The sequence below is a fragment of the Trachurus trachurus genome, assembly GCF_905171665.1.
Source record: "Trachurus trachurus genome assembly, chromosome: 9".
NCBI classification, from domain to species: Eukaryota; Metazoa; Chordata; class Actinopteri; order Carangiformes; family Carangidae; genus Trachurus; species Trachurus trachurus.
In genome coordinates, this window is record NC_139895.1 from 31,629,626 (window position 1) to 31,656,921 (window position 27,296).

The window sequence follows — 27,296 nt, forward strand, 5'->3', positions numbered from 1 at the left end:
AGGATTAATTGCATCCTGAGGTTACCTGTTAATATTCAATAACCATTTCCTACAGGGCAATGCGAGCATGGCAAGATTTTGGCTGACCATGCAGCCATACTGTAGGTGCTGTCACTGTTGGCATTGCTGTCCATGTCTGCCTAACTACAGCCTCCACTGACCTCATTGCTCTTCACAAAAAGAGTGCTGATGTGAATATCTCCAAGTAAAAATAATCTTGAAATGTGCTGTTCTTCCCATATCTCATGTATCAATCTGCTTCTGTCTTCCATAGGGGATCCTATTGACTGGAGCCATGCTGGAGACCCTCACCTGTGGTGAGGGTGGGGCTAGTGAGCTCAGTAATATCCTTTTGGTGCCTGAGAAGCAGCAGCCTTTGTTGCAGGCCTATCGAAGTGCATTGTGCAGTGGAGGGGAGGGTCAAAGGTCAGAGCGTTTCAGGCAGATGAGCCTTGAGCTGAGAGAACAAATCAGCACACAGAGTGTCGCTGAGAAGGTACAGCTACTTGTCTGACTGACTGTTTTGTCACAAAATAGTAATACAGTACTAATGGATGTTTTCCCATTCCTAATTCTTTTTTTTTGGTTTATATGGCTCTTATTGAAGTATTGTGGAGGCCAAAGGGTTTACAGATACAGTAAATTATTCAAACAATTCCTTACCTTGTAGAGTCATGTTACATTAAACAAAAAGAGGCAAAGACTGAGGAGTTACTGGTGCTTATTTAAACTAGTCTGTTTAGTTATTAGGCTTCATTAGACATCACAGGTCTGTGTGGGCACAGGTAGACACACTTTTATGCCATTCAATTTTTTACTTTGCGTTAGGGCTGTGCAGTTGATTTAATTCTGATCCTGATTTCCATTTTGGCTCCAAACGATCATGAAACTAATATAATCGGGGAAATACATTTTTGGGTCATTTTCCGCTGTGTATTGGGATATAACTAAACTGGCAATTTAGAAAACCGTCCTCATATCCCTAAAGTGGTAACTCTGTAACAACAACATGGTTCTACAAATGAATGATTGTTCATTGTTTGACCAACATGTGTCGGTTAATTCACAAAAGCAAACGTAATGAGCCATCGTTGGCTGGTAAGTTAGTTAGTTAGCACCTCTGACCTGTTGTTGCTGGTTCAAAAACTTGCAGTTCGTCGTGATCCCCATTGTGGATGTGCAGGATTCGCTTTAAAGATCCCATATTATACTCTTTGTAATCAATTTCACACAGCTGTCAGACGTCCAACTACACTGTATTCGAAATGTATTGCCCCAAACTGATCCGTGGTTCTGAATTTCAGCTGTCTAAAGTCACTCAAATGAGCTCTACTGAGAACAGGCTGTTTCTGTGCCTGCATCTTTAAATGCTCCGTCTGTCAGCGTCTGACTTGCCTGTTACACGCCCCTCTCAGGGAGAGGATGTGGCTAATGGTAGCATGCGTTAATGTTTACGGGTGGTGTCGCTATGGCCAGAGCAATTGATGTCGCTGCCAGCGCGTCACATGGCTCATATAGCTCCCAATAGTTCCAAACTTGGCTTGAAACAACATTCAAAACACACACAGCCAGTATCACATCTAAGCATTAAGTCCACTAGCTTAATGCTAATGTATAATGTAAAACCCTATAGACGGGCTAACAGAAATTAGCATCGCTATCACCATTTTGCGGCAACAGACAGCCATAGCAGTAAAGCTGCTTCTGGCTTTAGCGCTGTTAACACGTCACAGTTTTCATATTTTTTCATGTGAGAAAGTCACAGTTTAAACCAGAGTCTGTGGTCAGTTTATAACGCTTGTTAGGAAATTTGCTCCAACGTTTGTTTTGGGAGAAGTGCAGAGTCTGCCCCCTGACCGGGGACCAGGGCAACGGCTGTCACAGCGGCAGCAGCCGGTCTGAGCTGATCTGCCGGGGCCAACCTCCGTCGCTATCTTGGGGGAGAAAACAAGCCAAGTAACTTATCTGCACGCTTTTAGAGGTTTACTGCTGGCTGGTTAAATTCTTTTTAGGAGATTAATGTTGGTCTCATTGATGAAATCTAACAACTGTGGCAGTCGCATTAGTTTGTTTGAATGAAAAGTGAGCAGGACTGCCTCTGGGCTACAAACTGAAATCACCACATTTACGTAAATAAATAAATGTGTTACAATGAACCGATCAGTCTACAATACATTTTATTTTGTTAAGTAACATGGTTACTGTACACTGCAAAGATTATTACCACTTTATGACTTAATATTGGTCGGTATTTCATCAACTTAGCTCAGGAGTTTCTTGCTGTGCAGCCATAGAAACAGGCGTGGTCCAGCGAGTGTTCTCGCGCAGAGGGGGCCGGCCTATGCAATTCACTCCCGTTGTTACATCGCCACAGGCGCAGCCTGTAGGAGCGCAGTTTTACCAGTGGGTTGGCTGCAGAGGCTATGCAGGACCTGTTTGCTTTCCTCATTCTAGGAATTGGTAGGCTCAGGGAGGACCAGTTTATATATGTAGAGACCAGAAAAAAACTGTTTTTCATAATATGGGACCTTTAAGGTGGTATCTGCGCCACTTAGCTTCACAGTTAAACAGTTCTCAGTTAGAATGTGTTTTGACATAATTGTGTAAATAATCCTGATTTCAATTTTGCCCAAAATAATCATGATTATATTTTTTTCCATAATCAAGCAGTCCTACTTGGGGTCTTTATTTTCAGTGTGGTCTAAACTGCTTTTAGTCACAGATAAGATCAAACACCCAACACATAATTTAACATGGGCAGATGAAACCCACTGAGGATAGGTACAACAGCATGTATTTCATGTAGGCCTATAGTAATCCAAGGTGAAAATAAAGTTTTCTGCAGTTTAATGGAGATGTGGCTGAGGCCCTGTTCCACCTTAACTGGTGGAACAGCTCGGGGAGCATTGGATTGCAAATATGATTACAGGCTGTAGGTGGGACCAGAGGAGTTGGATTATTTCCTAAATTACATATTTCATGTACTACTATCAGAATATAGTGACAGTTCTAGCAACTATGTCTAAATAACTGTTGCTTTAAAATACATCTCCACGTGAGTCTTAAATAATCACTTGTGATCAAATCTTATAATATGCAAATATAGACATGTATGTTGTTTTCATCCAGGCTGACAGATAGGTGCTGAGAGACTGCTCTTCTCACAGCTCTACAATGAAACATATAAAATATTATATTTTGAGAGAATGTGTTGAAATGTTTAATCCAAAGCAAGGCTTAACAGTTTGCCTCTCATTCACCCATTTACATACACACTGTCACACAACACTGGCTGCAAACTATCATGCAGGGTAGTTATATGATGTACAGTGGAGCTGTTGGAGCAATTTTTTTACTCACTACTACCCCTCCACCTCCACCCCCAGCTTGATATGGAGAAACCCAACTCTTGGGCTACTGTCTCTCAGTCACATCTTGGGGCTCTACTGAAGGACCTGGCAGATGTAGAGAGGCTTCTCAAGGACGTGGACCTACTCTCAGGCCTCGCTCGCTTGCTGCCCAAAGGAGCTTGTACTGGTCGATCTCCAGCCTCTTCTTTAAACTTGACCTGGCCACTGAACTCTACCACATGGGGCCCCAACACAACAGAGATTTCCACAGAGGAGGGGGAGAAAGGATCAGAGGGAGGAGGAAAGCAGGAGGATGTAGAGAACCCCCATTCTCAGTTTTCAGCATTTGTACAACTCTGGGCTGGACTGCAGCCGATCCTGTGTGGGAACAACAGGTGGGTGTAGAAATCAACAAATTATGACATAATATTTGTGATTGTGTGAAGAAAGAGTTGTTCACATTGCACAGAATGAATTAAAGAGGAACTATGCAGGATTTTTTTTTTCTAGCTTAATTAAACAGCTTTCTAGCAATTCTGACGGTTAACCGATAGGTCACAGCGTGTAAGGGAAGGCAAGGCAAGGCAATTTTATTTGTATACAGACAAAAAACAGTTTATAACACAGAATGTGGAAAACATAGAAATGTTAACAAGAGCTGATGATGGCAGCTTCTGGTGGGAGGAAAGGCAGGGAGAGCAGCCCAGCTTAATGGGAGTACTGGATGGCAGACTGGTTCATGGGAAGGGAGGGCAGGCTGGCTTAACAGCAGGGGAAAAGGGGGGTAAGGGGGCAATGCAAGCCGATCCAATGGATCTGTGGGAACACAGAGAGAGTGCCAGACAACAAGGCCAAACTACAAAGTGCAAAAGTGCAGATAATGACAGTTCAAAATGTGCGAGAGGAGAGGGCTCCATGTTATCAGATGTGTCCCCCAGCAGTCTAAGCCTATAGCAGCGTAGCTATAAAATGGTTCAGAGCTACCTGAACCAGCCCTAACTAAATCTCTGTCATAAGGAAGGTCTTAAGACTAGACTTAAATGTAGTTAGAGTGTCTGCCTCTCTGACCCATGGAGAGAGCTGGTTCCACAGTTAAGGAGCCCAGTAACTGAAGGCTCTACCTCCCAGTCTGTTTTTAGAGATACTGGGAGTCACTAACAGACCTGCATTCTGGGAGTGGAGCGCTTTGGTAGAGTGCCTCCAGGTTATGTCACCTAACGGGAGCATGTAAAGAATGAAGAGAACTGGCCCTAAAGCTGAACCCTGTGGCTCCGCTTCTCGGTGTGTCCCCGGCCAGCTAATAATGCACATAATGAGTGGGCCAATGTACAAGACAAAAAACATACCAGTATGCACCCCTTTCAGGATTCGATCCCCAGTCACCCATGCCAAAGGCAACTGTTCTACCCACTGTAGGCTACTACCACGGCAAGCACCTCACAATCTTATGCCTACCACACATACAGATAATCTGTCTGATTTTGCCCCTTCCGACCACGGACAAAAATGGCCTGATTATCTTATGCCCTGTACACACTGTGCGATTTTGGGCCGTCGCAGACGAAAGACGTCTCAGGAGTTTTTTTGGTAAATTACCTAAATACTGTAAATCGTAGCTAACATGCTAATTAGCTTCCTCTCCTTCTCTGGCAAAAATTGCATTGTGGGATACGGGAGTAGAAAGTAGTGTACATCGCTTGTTCACTCAATTTTGCGGTGCATTGTGGGTGTTTTGTCATCCACTACATAGTGGATGAAATTAATCGTGGAGAATTCGAACAACACTACAAAATGGCGAACACACTACATATAGTGCACTACATCCGTGATAGGGGGTTATTTCGATTTATTTATTGACGTCAATGTGGGGATTTGTGAACATAGGCTACAGAGACCCGCAGCACTGCTCCTCTCCTCTCCTCCTCTCCTTCTCACATCTTCACAGTCAAACGAATGCGGCTGCCACAATTATTAGATTTAATCAATGAGACCAACATTTATCTCCTAAAAAGAATAACCACCCGGCGGTAAACCTCTAAAATACCTGTGGGTATGTTTATTAGTGATTGTTTTTTCCACCGGAATGATGACGGAGGTTGGCCCGGCCGACGAGCTCTTCAGACGGGCTGCTGCCTCTGTGAGGAGCAGCTGCTGCTCCGGCGGTACGTCGCTGCTCCCACAGGTAGAGCTTCACTTCTCTGAAACGAAAATAGACCAGATGAAACGATCACTGCAGGGCGCGAGCCGGCAGCTCGGTTAACATGGGCCATGTGTACCCGGCCGGCTAATAATACACAGTGTGCTAATATACGATAATATAATATAAGACAAAAAACATACCAATGTGCGTTCGTGTGGCAGGCAACTGCTCTACCCACTGTACTACCACAGCAATCAATCCATATGCTTTACGACAACACTTTTAACCATCTTTTCGAAATGGGACACCTTTTTTCAGGTTTGGAATGGCGGCCCTTCGGAATGGCACACTGGAACTGTATGTTTGAGCTGAGAAAGACAAAATATGGTTATTTCCTGTGTTATGCTTGATAATCAAGCAAATAGACTTATTACAATAGCGTAATTGCAATCGCAATATTTTCCACCATAATTGCAATTGCATATTTTATCAAATCGTGCAGCACTAGCATCAACCTGCTAATTTCAGTGGGAAGGTGGCTTATGATAACAGATTCAGTGAAAGAGCACCTAATCCAAGCCTGTGTGGCCTGGTCAGGTTGAATAAATGTGGTGCCTGAGTTGAGAAATATGTATGCATCACTTGTGGCAAATCTTTAACAAATGCTTCTTGTTGCAGGATCATTGAGCCAGAGGCATTGAAGCAGGGGAATATGAGTTCTTTGGGATTCACCAGCAAAGAACAGAGGAATCTAGGATTACTGGTTCATTTGATGACTACAAATCCCAAGATCCTTTACTCCCCCATTGGTTCTCAGGTGGATAAAGTGATCCAGAAGGCAAGTGCACAGCTATATTTTTGGTCCAGGTGTATGAGCAGGAATGTTCACTACAATGCTCATACAGGGCTTTTTCAAGGGCTTTCTCCACATGGATATAGCAGTTAGCATTTGATGGTGACGGCCATGAGGTTGAAAGCTTGGGTAAAAAGACAAGATCTAGACTTTGATTTTAAAATGATTGATGAATGATTACATAACTAATCACACCAGCATCAAGGAAATAAGGAAGAAAGAATATAAATTTCCCAGGCAGAACAACTGTGGGAAAACGCACGATCCGATATCACCAAGTACTCAACAGCCCAGGACTAACGCTAACCCTAACCTTAACCGGTTATAACAGCGCTCCTGGGCTGTTGATTACTTGGTGATATCAGATCATGCGTGGGAAAACAGGGACACCTGGGGCCTTATTAGGCTAGGTCAGGCAAGTCTATTGGTATACGATTTGCCGGGGTGGGTGAGTGGATTTACCACCTCTACTTTTGATGTTGCCCCCTCTGGTCATTTATTTTTTATCCCCGGGGGGATACATGTTGTCCCAACTTTGGTCAGACAGAGTAAAGGTGCGTTTCCACTGCAGGAGTTCCTGGTAAAAGGAGGGGGTAGGAACTACAGGAACCGTCCTCTCACTCAGCCCTCTCGGTGGCCGTGTCTCCACTGCAGACAGGACCCACCGGCTCTTATGGCGACATGAGACAGTTTCAATAATCGCGTGGCTGTTGTGCAGCGTTTATTTTTGTTGTTTTTTTTACTGCTCTTGTTTTTTTCCGGCAGTATCACCTTCTAAAATTAATATATTTTTAAAAAAATGGGATTGCCATCTCGATCGTCACGTAATCCCGCAATCGCGTATTTATCACACTTTTTTTTTTACCAGGCCTACTACTCTCGTCTTTTACTGACTTATTCTCTATTTTTTCCGGCCGGCTCGCGTTTTTAGTAATATTGGGTTTTTAAAATGCCGTTTATTTCGGGGCTTTCTCTTAGCGTCACTTCCTGCTTTGAGTCTTACCAGCACAGAGTAAATCTCAAGCTCCACCGGGACTTTTTCAGGGCTGATCTGAGTTCCTACCCCCAGGCAGGGACTCTGTTCGGCCCCGTAAAGGTTCCTGTAAACGGCCCTGTGGGGCAGTGGAGACACGCACCAAGGGGGCTGGCCCCGTAAAATTACCCCTAAGTTCCTGCAGTGGAAACGCGCCTTATATTCTGTCTTCTGGTTAATGTCCTACAACCCATTTAATCCCACTGGCAACAATTAACAACTAACCAACATGAAACGAATAACATCTTACATGTGTTACAGGTATCATACATATTATGTGTTAGGGAGGTCTAAGGAGTGAAATGCATGCACTTATTTTGCAGGGGAAAATTTGGGATTAAACGGGTTAACGGTAGAACCACAATCCTTCTAATCCCCCCTACAGTATAAGCGTCACAGGGGTCTCCCAAAAGCAGAGTCTTAAAAACAGATTCCGGTCTTCTGTACTGGGCCGGGTCCAGCTACAGGTTTGAGCAAATAAAAGGTGGTCTCAATTAGGCAGGGCTATGGAGCTAAATCGGGGGCAAATGTTTTGTACTTGAAAAACTAAAATTTGAAATTGAAATTTAAAGTTTTGATCTTGAATTTTGAAAAATACATCAACATATTCCAAATAAAAATAAATGTACAAAACGTTTTTTCAGGTTAAATATAATTATGATCAACTTTGGTAATTCTTTTGAATAAATCATTTATTTTCATTTTTCACTTTCATATGTTATGATTTTTGATTTGATTTTCACGATGCACCCACGATGCACCCACTTTATTCACACACACACAACAAAAATCATAGTTGGCTTGATAGTCACAAGGTGTGTGAACTGGTGTCCTGGGGAAACTAACTGAAGCTTGTGGTATTGATATTTGGGATCATATTTCTTTCAGTTGCATGTTTTATCTTTTCAGATTCAGATCTTAGTTTTTTACAGTTTCAAATCTTTTTTTCAGTTTCAGATCTTTCTTTTTCAGTTTCAGACTTTTGACCCTGATCTAGCGTGGGGGTGCGTGGCATCATGACAGACAGCTCAACCAAATGATTTTTATGGAATTAAAAAAAATTAAGTACATTACAATAGGGCTGGGCGATAAAACAATCTCCGAACGGGAACGGCACCACTTCCTGCCGTGAATGTAGTTTGTTTGAGCTGCAGCTGCAGCTAAAGGGAGGAAGGATGGAGTGAAAGTTGGAAAAGAGGGAGGATATGAGTGGAAGTGGAGCGGTTCATGAGATGAGTCAGTTGGCCTGTCACGGATCGTCATGTGTTTGAAGCCTCGCACCGGAGACCCAGCCAGCGAAATATTTTTTATTTGTGTCGGAGGCGGAGGGTTCAGTGTCCGGGAGAGGAGGAGAAAACTCTGGCTGAAAACACAGAGCTGCTCCTGTCGTTTATTCTGTAGTATGTTGCAGAGATGTTCACAAGTCTTTTTTTGCAAGTCCAAGTCAAGTCTCAAGTCTTTGGTCACGAGTCCAAGTCAAGTCTCAAGTCTTTGAGGGGTGAGACTTCATCAAGTCTCAAGTCTTTGGTCACGAGTCCAAGTCAAGTCTCAAGTCTCTAAAAAATAAAAGTCTCCTGTCTCTTCTGGTTGTAATGACCCTTCTATCATCTGCTGCTACCGGGTCTACTAAAGATACTGCACAGCTATATCTAAGAAATTCAAAGCATTTACTGTATTATTATCACTCCTTTCTCTATACAGTATTGATTAGTTGTTTATTATATGATCACTTTAAACAGGATATTGCAATGCAATATGAAGAAAACACACAATGAAAGCTTTCCTTTAAAGGAAACTGTATTCTGAGTCAAGAAAGAATCAAGGCTGCTCTGCCCCTCTGCACTGGCCTTTTCTCTTTTATTTGCTTTGTTGAATTCAGAAAACCCAGATGAACAACATGGAAAATGATTTAGGCTGTTAATTATAGGTCATTAGATCTGGGTGGTATAGCTCACATCTTTATGTGCAGCAAACCTTTCTGGATCCGCATCGTTGTTATTATTTTTTAATTAGCTCCGTCAACTCATGGGGGCGTGTCGACACGTACAGACTTCCATACGAGCCTTCAGTCATATTTCGCAGCAAAAACATAAATAAACAGGAGGATTTATCCTACAGTAGCCTGATATGTGCTCGTTATTCAGCAGCTAGTCCCCGTGAAGGAAAGTTTCACAACAAACGGGCGTTGTGCATGTAGGCTATAGACGGTGCCGCTATTAAAAAGAAAAAAAAAGCCAGTTCACAGTCACCTGTCACTCACCCGCAGCAGCTGACTGCGCTGTCAGAGGAGCTCTGCTGCTCCTCTCTCTTTAGACACTGGTGTTTGGCTGCACTCTGTAGGAGTTCAATATGAAGATCTAACCTCCATCTGAATAACGTTACCGGTCATGTGGCGCTGCTCCGCTACAGTAGTGTGTGTTAACGGCAAAACAAAAAAAAGAAAAAGAAAAAAAAAGGTCGTCGGTCGTCCTGTCAGGAGGGAGACACGAGCCAAAAAAAATAAAGATTGTTCACGAGTCTCAAAACACGAGTCCGAGTCGAGTCTGAAGTCTTTTGGGCACGAGTCCAAGTCAAGTCTGAAGTCTCTGTGGGTGCGACTTAAGTGCGACTCGAGTTCGAGTCGCAAACTCGAGTCCCCATCTCTGGTATGTTGGCTCAGCGACGGCGTGGAGAAAATGCGCCAAGGCTCCTGTAGATGCAGATGTGTGTGTCTGTGTGCAGGATTGTATGCGCTGTAACCTAGGGCCATATTGCAGTTGGCCCGCGGGCCGTAGTTTGGACACCCCTGCCTTAAGGCAATGAACTGACAGTCAGACGTTCCCGGATTTTCTGGTAGAGACCAGAATTCATGGTTCCATCAATTACTGCAAGTTGTCCAGGTCCCGAAGCAGCAAAGCAGCCACAGACCATCACACTACCACCACAATGTTTAACTGATCTTTTTATGAAATACTGTATTACTTTTACACTACATACAGGATCCATACCTTCCAAAGAATTCAACTTTTTAGTCTTGTCAGTCCACATAATATTTTCCTAAAAGTCTCTGGGATCATCAAGATGTTTTTTTTTTTCCACAGCATTATCTGTTTGTTTTTTTTAGATCACTCAGCCTACTTTACTTTGTCAGACAGGTTCTACTGAATGATTTCTTGATTCAACAGGTCTGGCAGTGATCAGGCCTGGGTGTGGATAGTGATATTAAACTTAGCTTTCCAAAAAAAATGTGTCTTATTTGGGAAGGAGATCTCAACGTTTCATTCACAGACAGGGAGTGGAGTAGGATCTTACAAAACATGAAAAAGATGTCCAGGGAACTCAGAACTAGGCTTGTTCAATTCAAGATCCAGAACAGAGTCTATTGGACCCCCTCTAAGCTATATAGAGTCAAGTTAAAATAAAACCCAGACTGCTGGAGATGCCAGAGCGGGGAAGGCACCTTGACTCATGCTGTGGAGCTGTCAAACATAAAAGACTTCTGGTTTGAGATTCATAGTAATTTTACAAAGATTATAGGACGTGATATGCCCTTTTCCCAGAGGTTGTATATTCTGGGGGACCCATCCCAACTTGATGACCTCCCATCCCACGTTGTCCAGGTGGCACTGATGCTGGGGCGCAAACTTATTATTTCAGAATGGAAGGCATCATTACCCCCCCCCCCACACACACACACACACACACACTTAGCCAGACTGGCTGCACTGGAGGGCCTATCATACAGGTGGAAAGCTTCAATTTGAAATGGGAACGATACTTGTCCAATATGAAAGACCCTGTGTAGGAGATATGGTAACCAATCTGAACACGACACCTAGCATCGCTGAGCATGTAACACGTTATGATCTGTTATTATTATTTGTCTTTTACCCCCCTCCCCCTTTTTTTAAATTATTTTTTAAAATAATTAATTCATTTTATTGTATTGCTGTTGTGCTGTCCTGTTTTATCCTTTTGTTAGATTGTTCTTTTCTTGCTTTTTGTTGCTGTTTTTCTCCTTTTCCTGGAGTGCAAGCATTGTATAACATAGTTTATTGCTTACTTTCTGTATACAAGTCTCAATATTGTTTTGTAATCAACATTTCCACATGTGTGATATTCAAAAATCCCAATAAAATATTAATCATAAAAAAAATCAATCTGGAGGTTAAGGGTGCTTCTTCCTGTCTTTTAATCACTTTCCTTTTTCCCGGGCGTCTGCCTTACCAGTCCACAAGACTTTTTCCCACACTGCCCCGCTCCTTCCACTCACGTCAAACTTAAGCGGCAGTGTAACCAGGCAATCAGTCAAACATTACACAGTATGGCAGCCTCTCAAACCTCAGAAATTGACCACATCAGTAATATTGCAGCATCGAGTTGTTGTGTCCATTTTTTGCTCTCTTAAACAAAACTGTATTTTATAAGATTTCTGTCTTTACTTTGTACTAATGTATATATTGCAAGACACATTTTTTTTAAAGCCTAATGAGACTTTTGAGGTTTTCTGTGCAATGTTTGTCATTGTTTTTGGTTAATACATATTGGACAAGGCAAGACAATGCAGGTTTATTTGTATAGCCCATTTTCACAAACAGTTTGTCTCATCCCTTAGACCCTTTGTGTGTTGGATTTTCTGATACGTAGCACAGATTATGGCAGCAGCTCTATCAGTCCCCCATCTGTGCCAGTGTGCAAAAGATGGTGGAGACACTAGAGAATATGTGAGGATTGTGGTTGGAGAGATTAGTGAATTCATGCAAAAACTAATGGAAATTTATTACACCTAGGCAAATGAGACATTTGCTTTTGTTGGGAACGTGACACACTACACCCGGGTGTGGCTGAATATCTCTGCCCAGCTCAGGACTTCTCTGGAGGAGGGCCGACTGCACAGCCATCTGGTGTGGCTACAGCAGGTACACATGTCTGTAATAAATAATATTTTGACAGAAATTATATAAAACTATCACATCATGGAAAAATCAACGCATTGATATTTTTTAGGTTGTGTGTTTACAGATCATTCTTTTTCTTTCTCCTCTTGTTCCAGTTGTCCTCAGAACTTAAGCAGCACCCTAAGGTGTTGAATGGCACAGACAGTGAGCTGAGGCAAGGTCTGATGGAGGGAAACTTCAGTCTTCCCAACACCTCGACTTTGCTGGAGCAACTGGACACCATTGATAATGCTGCCTGTGGCTGGACGCACTTCATGTCTAAGGTTGGTATTGTTGCTTCTGAGATTTTCTTTTAAATCAAACTAATAATGTTAAACAAAATCCAGTTTAAAAAAGAACAAATATGGAACATACTATGTGGCCACAGACAACTGAATTTCCACATGCATTGTCAACTGTGTCCACTAGGTGGAGGCAAATCCACACAATAACAGGATGTCTGTGAATCAGAACAGAATGAAAATGTCACAGAAATTATGTAAATGATTGTGAGTCGAGAGTAATGTTGCATGGTGTGTAAAGGGATGACATGACAAGACAACACTATCAAAGATGGCAAATGAAAATTGATCATGAGTATATTAACAGCAGGCAGAAATGTGGCTGAAAATTGTAAACATTACTCCAGATCTCTCTTGATTTCACAAAATATATCATCAGTTTAAGACACTGCATGGCACACGTGCTTCATGTCAATGAAAACCTCAATTCTTTTAATTTCAAGAAAAAAAAGGCAGCTCAAACAATTGCAAATGTTCGTCAGTACAGACTGTTATACTTATTTTCATCCATCCACTCTGAAATAACCCCAGGGTAGAGGGGTCATAGAACAGTCCGTAAGACCCCTATCAGATGTAAAAACAAAACAACAATTTCCCCCAAATTGGGATATTGTTTTTTTTTTTTTTGAAAAGGAAAAGGAATAACACTCGCCAACATAATTTACAACTATAGTCATTGTCACAGACACTGTTGAGCCAAGTGCTTGAATTTCCCCCCTCGTCTGTGATCAGGGGGGCAACCACCATTTCGACATCCCACCAGTCCGACATAGGCCTCTAATTGTCTAAATAGCAACAGTTAATTTTCTATCAAACGTCCCATCATTCCGACAATTTTTGCCTCCTATATGGTCAGAATGACGGTATTTAGACATCCTGCCTTTCCGACAATTCCTTTAATAGTGTATTTTTTCCCCAAAAGATTTTGCACTGGTTGGGCTTAGGCAATGAAGAATGTCTTGCCCAAATGTATTTAATTGCACTATACATCCTGTTTTTTTTTGTGTAATATTATTTGTTGTTTTTGTTTTTTGTAGTATCATATTAATTGTCTCTCATTTAGTGTCATTGTCTGCTGGTTTCTGTTTGGATATGTTCTATTCTATATCATATCTAATCATAATTTTTATGTCTCATGTGTCCCTGTTTTTATATATTATGATCCTTGTGTTTCTTTTGTATATTTTAATGGATTTTTAACATCTTTCTGGAGGACTGCAGTTGAAAACTAGCCTCTGGCTAACAATGGCACTTTTACAGAAAAGTTAATTAATGTGCACTACCTCTCCAAATAAAAAATAAAATAGTATAATGTCTTAAAGAAGGCAGTCACCTGTTGAGAAACGCATATTTCCTTATATTGAGAGCCTTGTCGGAATGGTGGGATGTTCGCATGTCGGAATAGCAGTATGACGGAATGGTGGGATGTCAGAATGACAGCATGTAACCCTGTGATCAAACCACCAGTGGCAGCAGGTTTTACCCAATCACGGACAGAGATAGACAGGTCTTGTGGGTGGGATGATGCTGCATTCAAGACAACTTGGAAATACAGGACAAACCCTGTTCCGTATTGGCTCAATATAGGATTCACTGTTTAATTTTAAACACAGGACGATCCTGTATTTTAACAGCACTACCTTAAATTGGCATTTCAGGCAAATCATCAGATATTCTGTCCATTGCTTTATCGGTTTTACTCAAGGGGGCAGTTGTGGGTCTGAGAAGTGAAGCTCACTTCCGCGTTCAAAAAACTGCAATCCCCTCGGCTTCCTCTGGGGGCTGGTGTCAGAAGGGAGCATTCCCCATAGACCCCCATGTTAAAATCGCCGATTTTACATCCTCAATAAACATGATCAAAGCCTGGTGTCAGAACGTTTTTTTTTCTCAATCGATAGTTTCTACCCCCGCACACACTCTGAGGGGGGTGAATTTTTTTTTAACTCTACCGTTTTACTGTTATTAGGTTAAAACTCTGGCCAATTAGGGCGTAGAAACGTTGAGTGACAGGTCCGAGCAGCTCCGGAGACAGCTGCTTCGAGGCCAGTGGGCGGGTTCTCGGCCGGCCAATCCAACATGGCGCTGTTCAGGCCGCCATATTTGAGTCACAAAAACGACTCCCCAAAACCAATGGGTGACGTCACGGACGCTACGTCCATTCTTTTTACAGTCTATGGTTTTACTGTAGTTGTCGTTTTTTTTATGCTAAAAAAAAAATAAGGATGGCGCATCCCCGCTGCCCATTACCACTATACCAGTGGTATGAATCTAAGATGGCGAACAGAATCTCATAAATTACCACCATATCAGGAGACAGGAAAGGCAAAAAAAAACATGACTGATTCCACTGCAAACATGCCAGTGTTGCAGTTCCATGGTTTATTAATTCCTGCTGTGTTTTCAGGTCAGTGTGGATGTCTTCAAGGGCTTTCCTGATGAGGACAGCATTGTGAACTACACGCTGAACCAGGCCTACCAGGACAACGTGTCTGTGTTTGCCAGTAAGTCATGCATAGCATAGCACAGAGCAGAAGAACTATGCAGGATATTTATATTTATGTTTCATTTTTACCGTCATTATACAGCTTGGGACTAATTGTGATGTTAGATAAATGACTTGTGGGAGAGTGGAGGCTCTCTGCCTTCCACATCGCTACTGAAAACCAAACCTGCATGATCAGAGCCTCGGACCCGGTGTCACAGCTCTCGTCTCTGTGGCACCACGAGACCGTGACACAAACGCGTCCTGTAAACCCTAACCTCTTGTTTATTGTCAGTGTTGATTGTTGTTGTTAACAAGAGAAGAGATGTTGAGGTGTCACTAAAGCAAAATATAATGGAGCAAATTGTACTGGTAGACCTGAAAATGACAGCCAACACAAAAACTTATTTTTCTCAAGATTCTGGTGCCAAAATGGCTTTTTGGGCTAAACTAACCCATAGAAACACAGTCTTTTTTGCTGGAAAGAAGGGACTCTCTTCTTTCATTTGATGGGTTGAATGTGTATGTAGTAAGAGTACATGGTGGGTCAAAGAAAATCAGTCAAAAAGCTGGAAAATGCCTGGCAAGCTGGAGGTAGCTGCTGTGAGAATGGCTGGCAGTCAAAGAGTTAAAGGCTGTGGCACATAACCAGCCCTTTCACACCGGAGACGTATTTTTCGTGCGAATAATTTGCGCGTCAACATTTTTTTCCGAACCCCAGTTTTCATCACGAGTCCTTTCACACCGACCGCAAATGTGGTTTTTTTTCGCAGCGAGGTCGATTTTTCTGAGCTTTCACGACTAAACGCATCAACCAGTCATGTAGCGTGAAAAAAGGTAACGTCACAACACTGTGACAACAATGGCGGATCTACTGATAACCTGCGTCTCTCATCACCCTGTGTTATTTGACAAGGGACACAAAAATTACAAGGATAACGAATTGAAGGATAATGTGTGGCAAAGCATCGCCGAACAGGGGTCATTCCTATGTTCCCACAGCCCTATGTTCCCACAGCCTTATGTTCCCACATTTCTAACTTTTGTTGTCACTGAAAATTAGGCCCTATGTTCCCACAGCCCTTTGGTCCCACCATTGGTTGGGTTTAGGCAATGAAGAAAAGAGTTGGTTAAGTTTAGTAAAAAGACCCGGTAGAGGCTAGACAGGCCAGATAGATAGAGTCCAGATAGGTAGAGAGAGTCCAGTGGGAACATAGGGCCTAATTTTGAGAAAAATCTTAGAACTGTGGGAACATAGGGCTGTGGGAACATAGGGCTGTGGGAACATAAGGTTGTGGGAACATAGGCATGGACCCGAACAGTGAGTTGTTGTTAGATGCAGTAGAGTTGGTAACAAGACGGCAGTGGCACAACAATGCCAGTTTTGCTAACGTAAACAAAAATGACAAACATGGTAATTTTAATGTTGTACCTTTTATGATTTAATTGAGAAAAAAGAGACTGTGGAAAAACCTGAGGCCCATGTATGGAAGGAGAGGGAAGAAAAAGAGACAAGGAGTGGGCAGGCAGGGAAAGCAAAGAAGGAGTGGAAATACATGGATGTAATGTCTTTCCTGGACACATCCACAGCTTAGTTTACCTGTAGTTCATAGTCAAGCAGGGTGTCTACAGGTAGCAAATTTTTTTTCAAGTAGTCTTTCTCCTATGGTCTGTTAGACAGTTAATTAGTACACATTATTTTTCATTTGTATCATGTGGGTAAATGATGTACTGTACATCATTTGTAAATGATGTAAATGGTCTGTATAGCGCTTTACTATACCTGAAACGATACCCAAAGCGCTTTACAGTACATCGCATTCACCCATTCACACACTGATGGCGGAAGCTGCCATGCAAGGCGCGAACCACGACCCATCAGGAGCAAGGTGGGTAAGGTGTCTTGCCCAAGGACACTACGGCAGCAACCGGGATTCGAACCGCCATCCCTCTGATCATTGGACGACCCGCTCTACCACCTGAGCCACTGCCGCCTCAATTTTTTGTACATAAATTGAGTTGTGTAATTTGGAACTGACTGTGCACTAATGAAATGTGCCCTCTGTCCAAAGCTGTTCTCAACTTGTGTGATAACTAGATTCAACAAATATGCAATGTAGTTTACACTGTTTTGTTTGGTATTGTAAGACACTGTCCACCTCGGTAGGCTACATACACACACTTTATAACTATTGAATTGATTATATCCTTAACTGCTTTTGCACAATGCAGTCATTTTCAGCCTGATATATGCCTCAGCATATCAGATAATTAAACAAAAACACAGCAATGAAAAATTAGTTTTGATTTACTTTCTCTATCAATTGCCGATTTCAAGACATAAGTGAATTTTCCCTTTTGTTTACTTGTCTGTTTCTTTAAAGTATATATTTTTTGGCCTTTTTCATGCCTTTATTTGACAGTACAGTTGAGAGAGACAGGAAATGGGGAGGCAGAGAGATGGGGAATGACACGCAGGAAAGGGCCGTCCGATGCGGGATTCGAACCAGGGGCGCGTGCACGAGGGCCACAGCCTCAACACATGGGGCGCCTGCACTGTGCCACTAGGCGCCCCAACCTGTCTGTTTTTTTACACAAAAAAGTAATAACTATTCATTTTTGTAGTCATCACAAGTTAATACAGAATGCAGGTTTGGATGGAGGGTACACAGTCCTCCTTTGGACTTCATTCAGTTGACACAGGACAGGGGGACACTTATCATATGTTCGGACAGGGTGCACAGCAATCTGGACCTCCCACAGCAGGATGAGGAGATGGAGGAGACAGGGCAAGAGTCAGAGGAGAGTGAGGGAGAGGCTGCTACTGCTGCAAGGGCACCTAAAAGGAGGAGCAGGGATTTACTCCAAGAATATCTGGAGAGAAAAGAAGAAAGGAAGCAGCGTGCTAAAGAGCGGCAGGAAAGAGATGACATTCATCATTTTCTCATGAGTCATGAGAAGGCTGTCTCTGGCTAAGCAATCATGGCTGAAAATGAAAATGCAAGAGCTTGTCTTTCAAGCAGAATTTTGATATTCAGAGCCAGAACACTCACGATTCACACAGCTCTGTGATTGATCTTACATTGTTTCTGGTGGATAGTTGTGCATCAAAAATAAAGATTTTCTATCATCTGGTGAAGTAACCTTTTCTCCCTGTATATATTTCCTTGTCAACACCTTTAAATCCTATGACACTTAATAAGAATGTTATTTTAACAAGACATTGTGTAAATATTAGCCCTGTGATAGACCTGTCCAGGGTGTACCCCGCCTCTCACCCAAAGTCAGCTGAGATAGGGTCCAGCCTACCCGTGACCCTAGTGCAGGATAAGCGGTATAGAAAATGAATGAATTGTGTAAATAATTATTTATTTGAAGCAGTAAGTATTAAGTTAACACAGAGAATTCATAACATTGAAGTTTAAAATTGCAGTTGCACATGGAAATCATTACAAATTATGAATATTTACAACCTAAACAGTAGATTAAATAATATTTACAAGGGTATTCTAGCAACCAGAAAATTCAGCACAGTAGAAAAGTCAAGGGAGTCCACAGTGCACCTGGTCATACTGCCACGGGACTTGGCCAGCAGGTGAGGTGAAATGCTGGCGGACTGTATCCTGCACCCTCAGTGCTTCAGCTGATGCTCTGTTGCCTCGGAGACTCCTGATGGCACTAAGGCCACTGCCATCCACAGCATCTGAACTGTCATCAACATCAGCACTCTGGGTTCCATCAGCACCACAGAGGTGGTTTGTGAGGATACAGGTGGCTTTGATGATGCTGTCTGACTTGCAGCCGGCGTTGATACGCTCTCCGACACTGGCTGAGAATGCCAAAGGCTGCACCGGGCTCTGGAGAGGCGGTAATTGAACACCCTTCTGGCAGATGTCTCCCAGGATAAGGGCGGAGGAGAAAGGTCTTCATCGGGAAAGCCTCATCTGCTACAATCACAAATGGCACCTGCCCCAACTCGGGTGCTGAGGGGAGTGGGCATGGTGCTGGTACATTTAAGTTCCCACCTTGAAGGGCCTGCCCCAGATGGGAGTTGGCAAAACGATCGGACCGTATGAATTTCGCTTTTACCATGCACTGCTGTTATGCATGCAGCCCGTGTCCGCTGCATGTATTCGGTCAAGGCCCTGACCGGGCACAGGGCAGACTGGCCCCGCTCTGGCTCCTCGCCCGAGACTGGAGAGGAGAGAGACCGGAGTTCAACCGACTGAGACAGGTGGAACTCAGTGAGGACCTTCGGCAGGAAGGCCGGGTTGGGGCGGAGAACCACAACCGAACCGTCCTGGGAGAACCGGCAGCAGTCACTATGGACTGACAAGGCCTGGAGCTCACTCACCCTCCTGGCCGAGGTGACGGCGAGCAGGAAGGCGGTCGTCACAGAAAGCCACTTCAAATGAGTATCCCCAAGGGGTTCGAAGGGGGGACGTTGAAGGGCCCCAAGGACAACATCCAAGTCCCAAGGAGGAACCGCAGGACCGGTGGAGCGCACAGTAAGTCTCTGGGCCCCCCGGAGAAACCGGGAAATGAGGATGCAGTCCTCCGCACTCAGGGCAAATTCACGGATACGCACTGCTTTGATTGCTGCCACCAACCCTTGCAGTGTTACTGCAGCCTTCTGTGCCTCCAGCTGGGACTGCATGCCCGGGCATGCTGGATGGTCGCCACCACAGGTTCCGGCAACCCTAAGGCCAGGAGCCTGTCCCTCTCAGGGGCCAAGCCACCAGCCTGAGTCCTGCCGGGAAGGGGTGGAACAGGGCTCCGTTCGCCTGGGAGAGCAGGTCCCTCCGGTGCGGGAGCTCCCATGGCGACCCGTCCAGCAGAGGTGGGATCGCCGAAAACCATGCCATGTGGGGCCACAGGGGGGCCATAAGTATAACCCGCACACGCTCCACCAGAACTCTTCGGAGAAGAGGCAAACAAAGATACGGTTCTTCCTACGTACGCAGCTTCTTGTCACGCGTGTATGCCGGTACAATCGTGTCATATTACGTGCGTACCTATCAACTGGACGTGTCACACCTGCGTGCTTTGACGCCTGTGCAGCAGACAGCGCCTGACGTGTAATGTAGTTTCCTCATTGACTTATAATGGCCCCCCGTTCACGCGTGATGACTGCTGCACGCCGGTAATCACACTACGCGTAGTGACCACGTGTAACATTCATGCGTTTTTTTAGCGAACGCACGCATTAACGCTCGCGTGAAGCTGATTGAACATTTTTGTCAGGCGCTCACGCGTATGCGGAAACGACGTGCGCAAACTGTGTCACGCGTGACAAGAAGCTGCGTTCGTATGAAGCAGATTGTGCACGTCTGTCTGTCACTGTTTGACTAATGTTGTTAGGCGTTCACACACGCGTGCGGTCGCAGAATTTATTGCTTCACGGCCGGAAGTCGATCTGCACGGTGCGCAGCACGGGGGGCGACCGCCATTCCGAAGGACCGCCATTCCGACGGTCTGCCAGTCCGAAAATTCCCGAAGGTCCGTCATTTCGAACTTCCCGAGGGGCCGCCGTTCCGAATGTGTTTTATTTTGAAAATTGACCGGATTCTCTCGTGGTTTGACTTCCTGCCTGGCTTGACACGACGCGCCGCGGGGACAGCGCCCGACCGGCCCCTCCCCCTCCCACTCCGCCTCCAAAGTTTCACCCAGGTGCGAGTCTGATGCATTACATCCATGGTCTGATGCAGCCGCGGCACTCCTGCTGAAAATAAATGTCCTTGCTCTGTGCTTTGGTTAGGTTTAGGCAATGTAGAAAGGAGTTGGTTAAGTTTAGTAAAAAGGTTAGGTAGAGGCCAATAAAATCGCAGTTAATATGTATTTCCCCCGGGAGTCGAACCCTGATCCACCGCGTTAAAAGCAGATGCTCTGACCACTACGCTACCACCGCAATTAAGCTTGTTTACTCCGTGCCGTAAACCATTCAAGATTTTTTCAGGTTCGGAATGGCACCCTTTCTTTCAGGTTCGTAATGGCACCCTTTTCCCATAAATAATTAAAGGTCGGCATTCCGACAAATTAAAGTAAACGTTCGGAGTGGCGGCCCTTCGGAATGGCACCCTGGAACCGCGCAGCACTACGTGTAACGTGACGCGTAGTGTAGTTGTTCTGTGTTCCATTTTCATCCAGTAGATGGTGCAATCGATCCAATACGAGATCAGATATATAGGCTCTGTTGCATGACATGATTTATTTGTTCAATGAAGACAGAGAGAATAATCCGTGTCCCAGCTGGCCACAGCGGCCGGCCGGAGTCACTCTCTGGTCCATGCCATCCCTGCACCAGAGTTCCCCGGGTCACGCTGCTGCTCCGCCCCGCTGACCAGGCAGCTCACAGTGGCCTCCTCCTCCAGCGCTCCACAGCCGGGACGGAGCGATCCGCTGTAGGAGGAGGCCGCTGTGAGCTGCCTGCTACGTGGGGCGGATCAGCAGCGTGACCCGGGGAACTCTGGTGTAGGGATGGCATTGACCACGGAGCTCCGGCCGAGGGGTGGGGACGCAAGCGGGGGGTGTGGAGAGAGTTGCTCCGGGACCTGGCCGCTGTGGAGCGAAGTTTCCAAATATCATAATAACAAAACAATAAAAAGGTCAAAGACTTAATTTTCCACGTTATTCTGTTTTTGTTTTAAAACAGAATAACAGAAAAACAACATTTTTTTTTTTTTTTTTAAACGGAAAAACGAGAGAGTTCTGTTTCTGTTTCTTTTACTTTGCTCACACATGGCCTGCAGACACAAATGAATACAAACATTTGTAAGTTAACCACGCCCCCCGCACGTAATCAGTTCATTGACAACTGCTGGGACAGCTGGGGATGTGCGTTAGGTTTGTGCACCTGAATAGCTGCAACACGGTCCGTGTACGTTTCGTTAGTTTGATTTTTCCTTTAAACCGAACTGTCAGAAAACGAAAGTCAGCTGGTAATTTGGTTTTCCGTTTCAAACCAAAAACCAAAAAACCAAAATTCAGGCTGGTTTTTTGTTTTTTTGTTTTTAAAACGAAAAAACGAGGAAACCAAAATCAAATTACGGTAAAATTTTGATTGTGTTTTTGTTTTTGATCTTAAACAACACATTAACGCCGATGACAGACCGGAAGTGTCGGAACTTCAAAATAAAAGCCCAGTGAATTGCGTTATAGCCACAGACTGTAGATGAATGGCCTATAAAATCTTTTTTTTTCTTTGTAAATGTTGTGTTTTGAGCACATGGATACATTTTCACAGCTGTGTTTATTTTTACACATGAGTGACAAGCTGATCGTTAAATAGTTCATCTTCCTCATGTACTGTTCTCTCTCTCTGCGCTGGGTCTCTCTCCGCTGCGCTGTATCGCTTCGCTTTTCTTCCATTCAGTCAGATCATTTTCACAACGTGTTCTGCGGCCCGTCTCCGGTCCCAACCGGGCTCCGGAGGCTGTCCCTCTCAGGTCAGCTTCACTCCCGCATTAACGCCGATGACAGCCTGGAAGTGTCTGAACTTCAAAATAAAAGCCCAGTGAATTGAGTTATAGCCATAGACTGTACTGTAACCTATAAATAGCCTATGAAATCTTTTTTTTTCTTTGTAAATGTTGTGTTTTGAGCATACGGATACATTTTCACAACTGTGTTTATTTTTTACACATTAGCGGCCAAGCTCATCATTATTTCATCTTCCTCACGTGCCTCGGTCTGTCCGTTGCGCACGCTGCAGCGCTTCGCTCCCAGGTCAGTCAGAGCATTTTCACATGAGGTCAGCTTCACTCCAGTCAGTCTTCACAGACAGTCCACTAAGAGTTTCTGAACATTTCCTCCTCAGTTTGTCCCAGGCGGCGGCAGATAGTTTTAAAAAAATGTTATGGCTTGAACGCCATTATATGAGACCCGGCTATTAATTGAATACCGGCTGATTGTTTTGTTATTTGAGGAATGTAGCTATATTACGATCTGCTGCAGTAACGTTCGCCACCTTGAGGAATAATGCTGCATGGGGCTGGGTGATAGACCAGCTCTTCTCAGAGACTCAACCCGACCCTGAGATCTCCAACCCCGGGCATATTTGGCAGGTGGCAGCGGCCCCTTTATGGTTCTTTTCTACTCTTTTCAGTCACATGTGATCCAGTCCCAGACCTCGGCTACAGTCCGGGATTTCATCAGGCTCCCTTCCCGGCACAGGGCACTCTATTGGCAGCTTAGATGAGGGGAATCGCCGTGCGTAATGGTCGCGCGTAATGACAGCTCCTCGCCGGTGAAACACAATAAACTGCGCTACTTCTTGCATGTTTGTCTCATGACATGGTGGAGCCGTCACAGAAGTCCGCTGTGAAAATGATCTGACTGAGTGGAAGCGAAGCGCTACAGCGTGCGCAATGGAGACAGAGACCCAGCGCAGTGAGGAGAACAGTACATGAGGAAGATGAGTTAACGATCAGCTTCGCTATGTGTAAAAATAAGCACAGCTGTGAAAATGTATCCATGTGCTCAAAACACAACATTTACAAAGAAAAAAAAGATTTTATAGGCCATTCATCTACAGTCTGTGGCTATAACGCAATTCACTGGGCTTTTATTTTGAAGTTCCGACACTTCCGGTCTGTCATCGGCGTTAATGTGTTGTTTAAGATCAAAAACAAAAAGACAATCAACATTTTACCGTAATTTGATTTTGGTTTCCTCGTTTTTTCGTTTTAAAACCAAAAACCAAAAAACCAAAAAACCAGCCTGAATTGTGGTTTTTTGGATTTTGGTTTAAAACGGAAAACCAAATTGCCAGCTGACTTTCGTTTTCTGACAGTTCGGTTTAAAGGAAAAATCAAACTAACGAAACGTACACGGACCCAACACACTCCCGGCCGAGTTTTTTTTTTTTTTTTTACACTTTATTAATAATTATATAGGTACTGTAACAAAACTGTCGAGCCATCAGGAAGGTTGAAATTGAAATATCAATGCAGAATCAGTGTCAACCATGGAGCATAAAAGGACATGACATCAAGCCTCCTCCTGTCTATAATATAATTATCTCATGGGTCTTTTCCTTTCTCCTTCTCCTTCTCCTTCTTCTCCTCCTTCTGCTTCTTCTTCTTTTGAATTTCCCGTCCGGCAGGCAAAGTCTGGCTCACTGCTGCCTCCCCTGGTTGACTAAAATGAAAAGGCCAACTACACGTTATGTTACGCAGAGTGGTGCGCACGGTGTAGATCAATTTGCTGCTGCGACCGCATGTGTGTGAACGCGTAACAATTTGTCAAACAGTGACTGACAGACGTGCACATGCTGCTTCATACGTACGCAGCTTTTGTCACGTGTGAAATACAACCTGCGCGTAACAACGCACGCGTAACAAAGTAACCATGCGTGCACACACGTCGCTGCGTGTCTTTCCGGTTGTTTTGACATTGATTTCACCCCATACACGTGACACAATTTGCGCACATCGTTTCCGCGTGAGCGCCTGACAAAAATGTTCAATCATCTTCATGCGAGCGTGAATGTGTGCGTTCGCTAAAAAACGCATGAATGTTACACGTGGTCACTACGCGTAGTGTGATTACCAGCGTGCAGCAGTCATCACGCGTGAACGTGCGCGTGAACGGGGGGCCATAAGTAAATGAGGAAACTACATTACACGTCAGGCGCTGTCTGCTGCACAGGCGTCAAAGCACGCGGGTGTGACACGTCCGGGGGGCAACCGCCATTCCGACATGCCGCCACTCCGACATTAGGCCCTAATTGTCGGAATGGCAACACTTTACCCTTTAATAAACATCCCACCATTCCGACAATTTTCGTCTCCTAAGGTCGGAATGGCGGTAGTTTTTTCTCTTTGAAACGTGTTGCCATTCCGACAAATCTTTTAAAAGCCTACCCCACCCCACCGCAACCCCCCCCCCCCCCAAAAAAAAAAAAAAATAGGCCTAACACTATTTTGCACTAATGATATGCCGGCGCAAAATAGCAGTTTGCCCACGTTTGTCCAGTGCATCTCATTAAAGCACACAGATTGGTCAGATAATTCAAACGGCAGACGATTTCAAAGCCTCAGATTTTAAGCAGAGGGACTCCACAACCTCGTAAACCAACGAAGGAGGAGATAGGCCTTGAACGGGAAGCAGACCGTGCTTTCAATCAAACACTCCGAACCCACTTGTTGCACTTAAGAAAATATAATTCAGGGGGGAAAGGCTTACAAACATGGACCAAAACGGCTCCAAAATACGCACAAAAATCCAAAAGAAACGAAAATTAACTAAAAGATTAACTAAACAGGTCGGTGTTTTACGCATGCCTCTGTGCGTCTGGCACACGCGTCTTGGAGCTCTCCCACATTGGTTTGTGAATGAAAACTATATGTTCAGCTCCCCTTACATGTGAAATGTATTACTTATTATTATCTAACTATATGGACAGTGCCATGCAGGGCCGGCCCGTGGCATAGGCCGTATAGGCAAATGCTAAGGGCGCCGTCCATCCAGGGGGCGCCAGCGCCACAAATGGGAAAGAAAAAAAGTGTAACTTTCACTATTTTTATAACTAGTTGGTACTATTATTTCTTAATACAAAAAATAACCCCACGTTAATTTAAATGCAAAGCAATACCTATTAAAAAGTAATAATATAATATGTTACAACATTACTCACTAAGTCGCCCCCCCCTCTCTCCCCCACATGCCCATTGGTACTGCCCTCCGCTCTCCCCGCAGTCACACACACAGCAGAGGTAGGCCTACCTGTCTGCACTGGGAATGCTTTCAAGCCGTTTTCTTGTTATAAACGCCACATTTTTAATTAGATGTGTGGATACTTGGTTGCATTAATCCTCAAAGTCGGCACAAATGCCGGCTCGTTTGCGCGGCCGTCTCGATATGTTTTTGTTTATATTTCGGTCATTTTACGCCGCCCTTGACGACCTGTCAATCAAAAGAACAGCTGTGAAGCGCTTCGAATCCGCAGAATCGTTAGGAGAGAGAGAAGCAGTGAGGAGGATGACAGTGCTTCAGAGGCTGAAAGTTCTGACTCATTTGATGAGGAAGATATTGAAAAAAGAAGAGAGAGTTGAGACTTCAGCCTGCTCAGACAGCAGGGCCACAGCTCCAGCTCCAGACCTGCTGAGCTCTCAAACCATTTTTTTTTTTTTTTTTACCTCTCAAACAGCACCACAGTGACATATATAGGGTACATTATATAGGTTAAATATTGTAAATGTTGTGTTTTTTGTCTGTTTAGTTGATATTTGGTTTGGAGAAAAAAAGCTAATTTCTCATTTAGGGCTACACATATCTCATGAAGTTTGAAATGTAATGTTAAGTCAATCTTTAGCTTCTTTTATTTTACATTTGAGACATTTGGTGAAAATAGAATGACAGATAACATTTATGCTCAAAAAGCAATTTCACAAAATTTCATTTTAACTTGTTTTCCACACGTATCTATTAGCTTTTATTCATACAGTATATTCCACTGCTTTTGTAAAGCTAAGACTTTCGTATACCCATTTCAAGCATCACAACAGGTTATTCTCATGACTGTAGACTAATTTTTTTCATGTCTTCACCCAGGATTTACTTAATGGCATTTTACTGATTGTTGTGCAAGTTGTGTATCTCGGGGTCAGAGGGGACATACAGATACACTGCTACGTTATCATTATAATCATTATAATCATTATTGATCATTGTTGGGGGGGGGGGCGCCTGGGAGTAATCTCGCCTAGGGCACCAAAATGGCTAGAGCCGGGCCTGGTGCCATGGATTTATCAGTGAAGAGTGAACTGCTGATATTTTGTAGTGCTGAAAGACAGCGGAAGCGCTGTCCGCTGCCTCGGTGCTGAAGAGAGAGAGAGAGAGAGAGAGAGAGAGAGAGAGAGAGAGACTCTGTACGCAACGAAATGTCATTTTACATGTAAGCGGAGCTGAACAGGCAGATGCGTAAAACACATATTTTGACTACTTCATGCGGTTGCTATTTTTTTCAAGTTACCTTTCGTTTCCTTTGCATTTTTGTGCGTATTATGAAGCTGTTTGTAAGCCTTTTTACCAGGAGTAAATTCCCCAAAGTTGCAACAACTTGTAGTGATCCACTGGGTTTTGCCTGGCCAGCCTGGGTAGCAGGCCCGGCTCTAGCCATTTTGGTGCCCTAGGCGAGATTACTCCCAGGCGCCCCCCCCCCCAACAATGATCAATAATGATTATAATGATTATAATGATAACGTAGCAGTGTATCTGT

General features: G+C 44.1%; 1 protein-coding gene across 1 annotated transcript in view; it reads left to right on the plus strand.

Moving 5' to 3' along the window:
- Positions 1-280: 280 nt before the first annotated feature.
- Positions 281-27,296, plus strand: part of abca2 (ATP-binding cassette, sub-family A (ABC1), member 2) — a gene marked incomplete at its 3' end in the record, with an annotated part of 98,757 nt that continues 71,741 nt past the window's right edge. The window contains exons 1-6 of the mRNA XM_083979089.1: positions 281-496; positions 3,387-3,745; positions 6,169-6,328; positions 12,146-12,274; positions 12,409-12,576; positions 14,999-15,095. Of these exons, the coding sequence (XP_083835215.1) occupies positions 296-496; positions 3,387-3,745; positions 6,169-6,328; positions 12,146-12,274; positions 12,409-12,576; positions 14,999-15,095 (1,114 nt within the window). The 5' untranslated portion in view covers positions 281-295. The remainder of the gene's footprint in view (positions 497-3,386; positions 3,746-6,168; positions 6,329-12,145; positions 12,275-12,408; positions 12,577-14,998; positions 15,096-27,296) is intronic.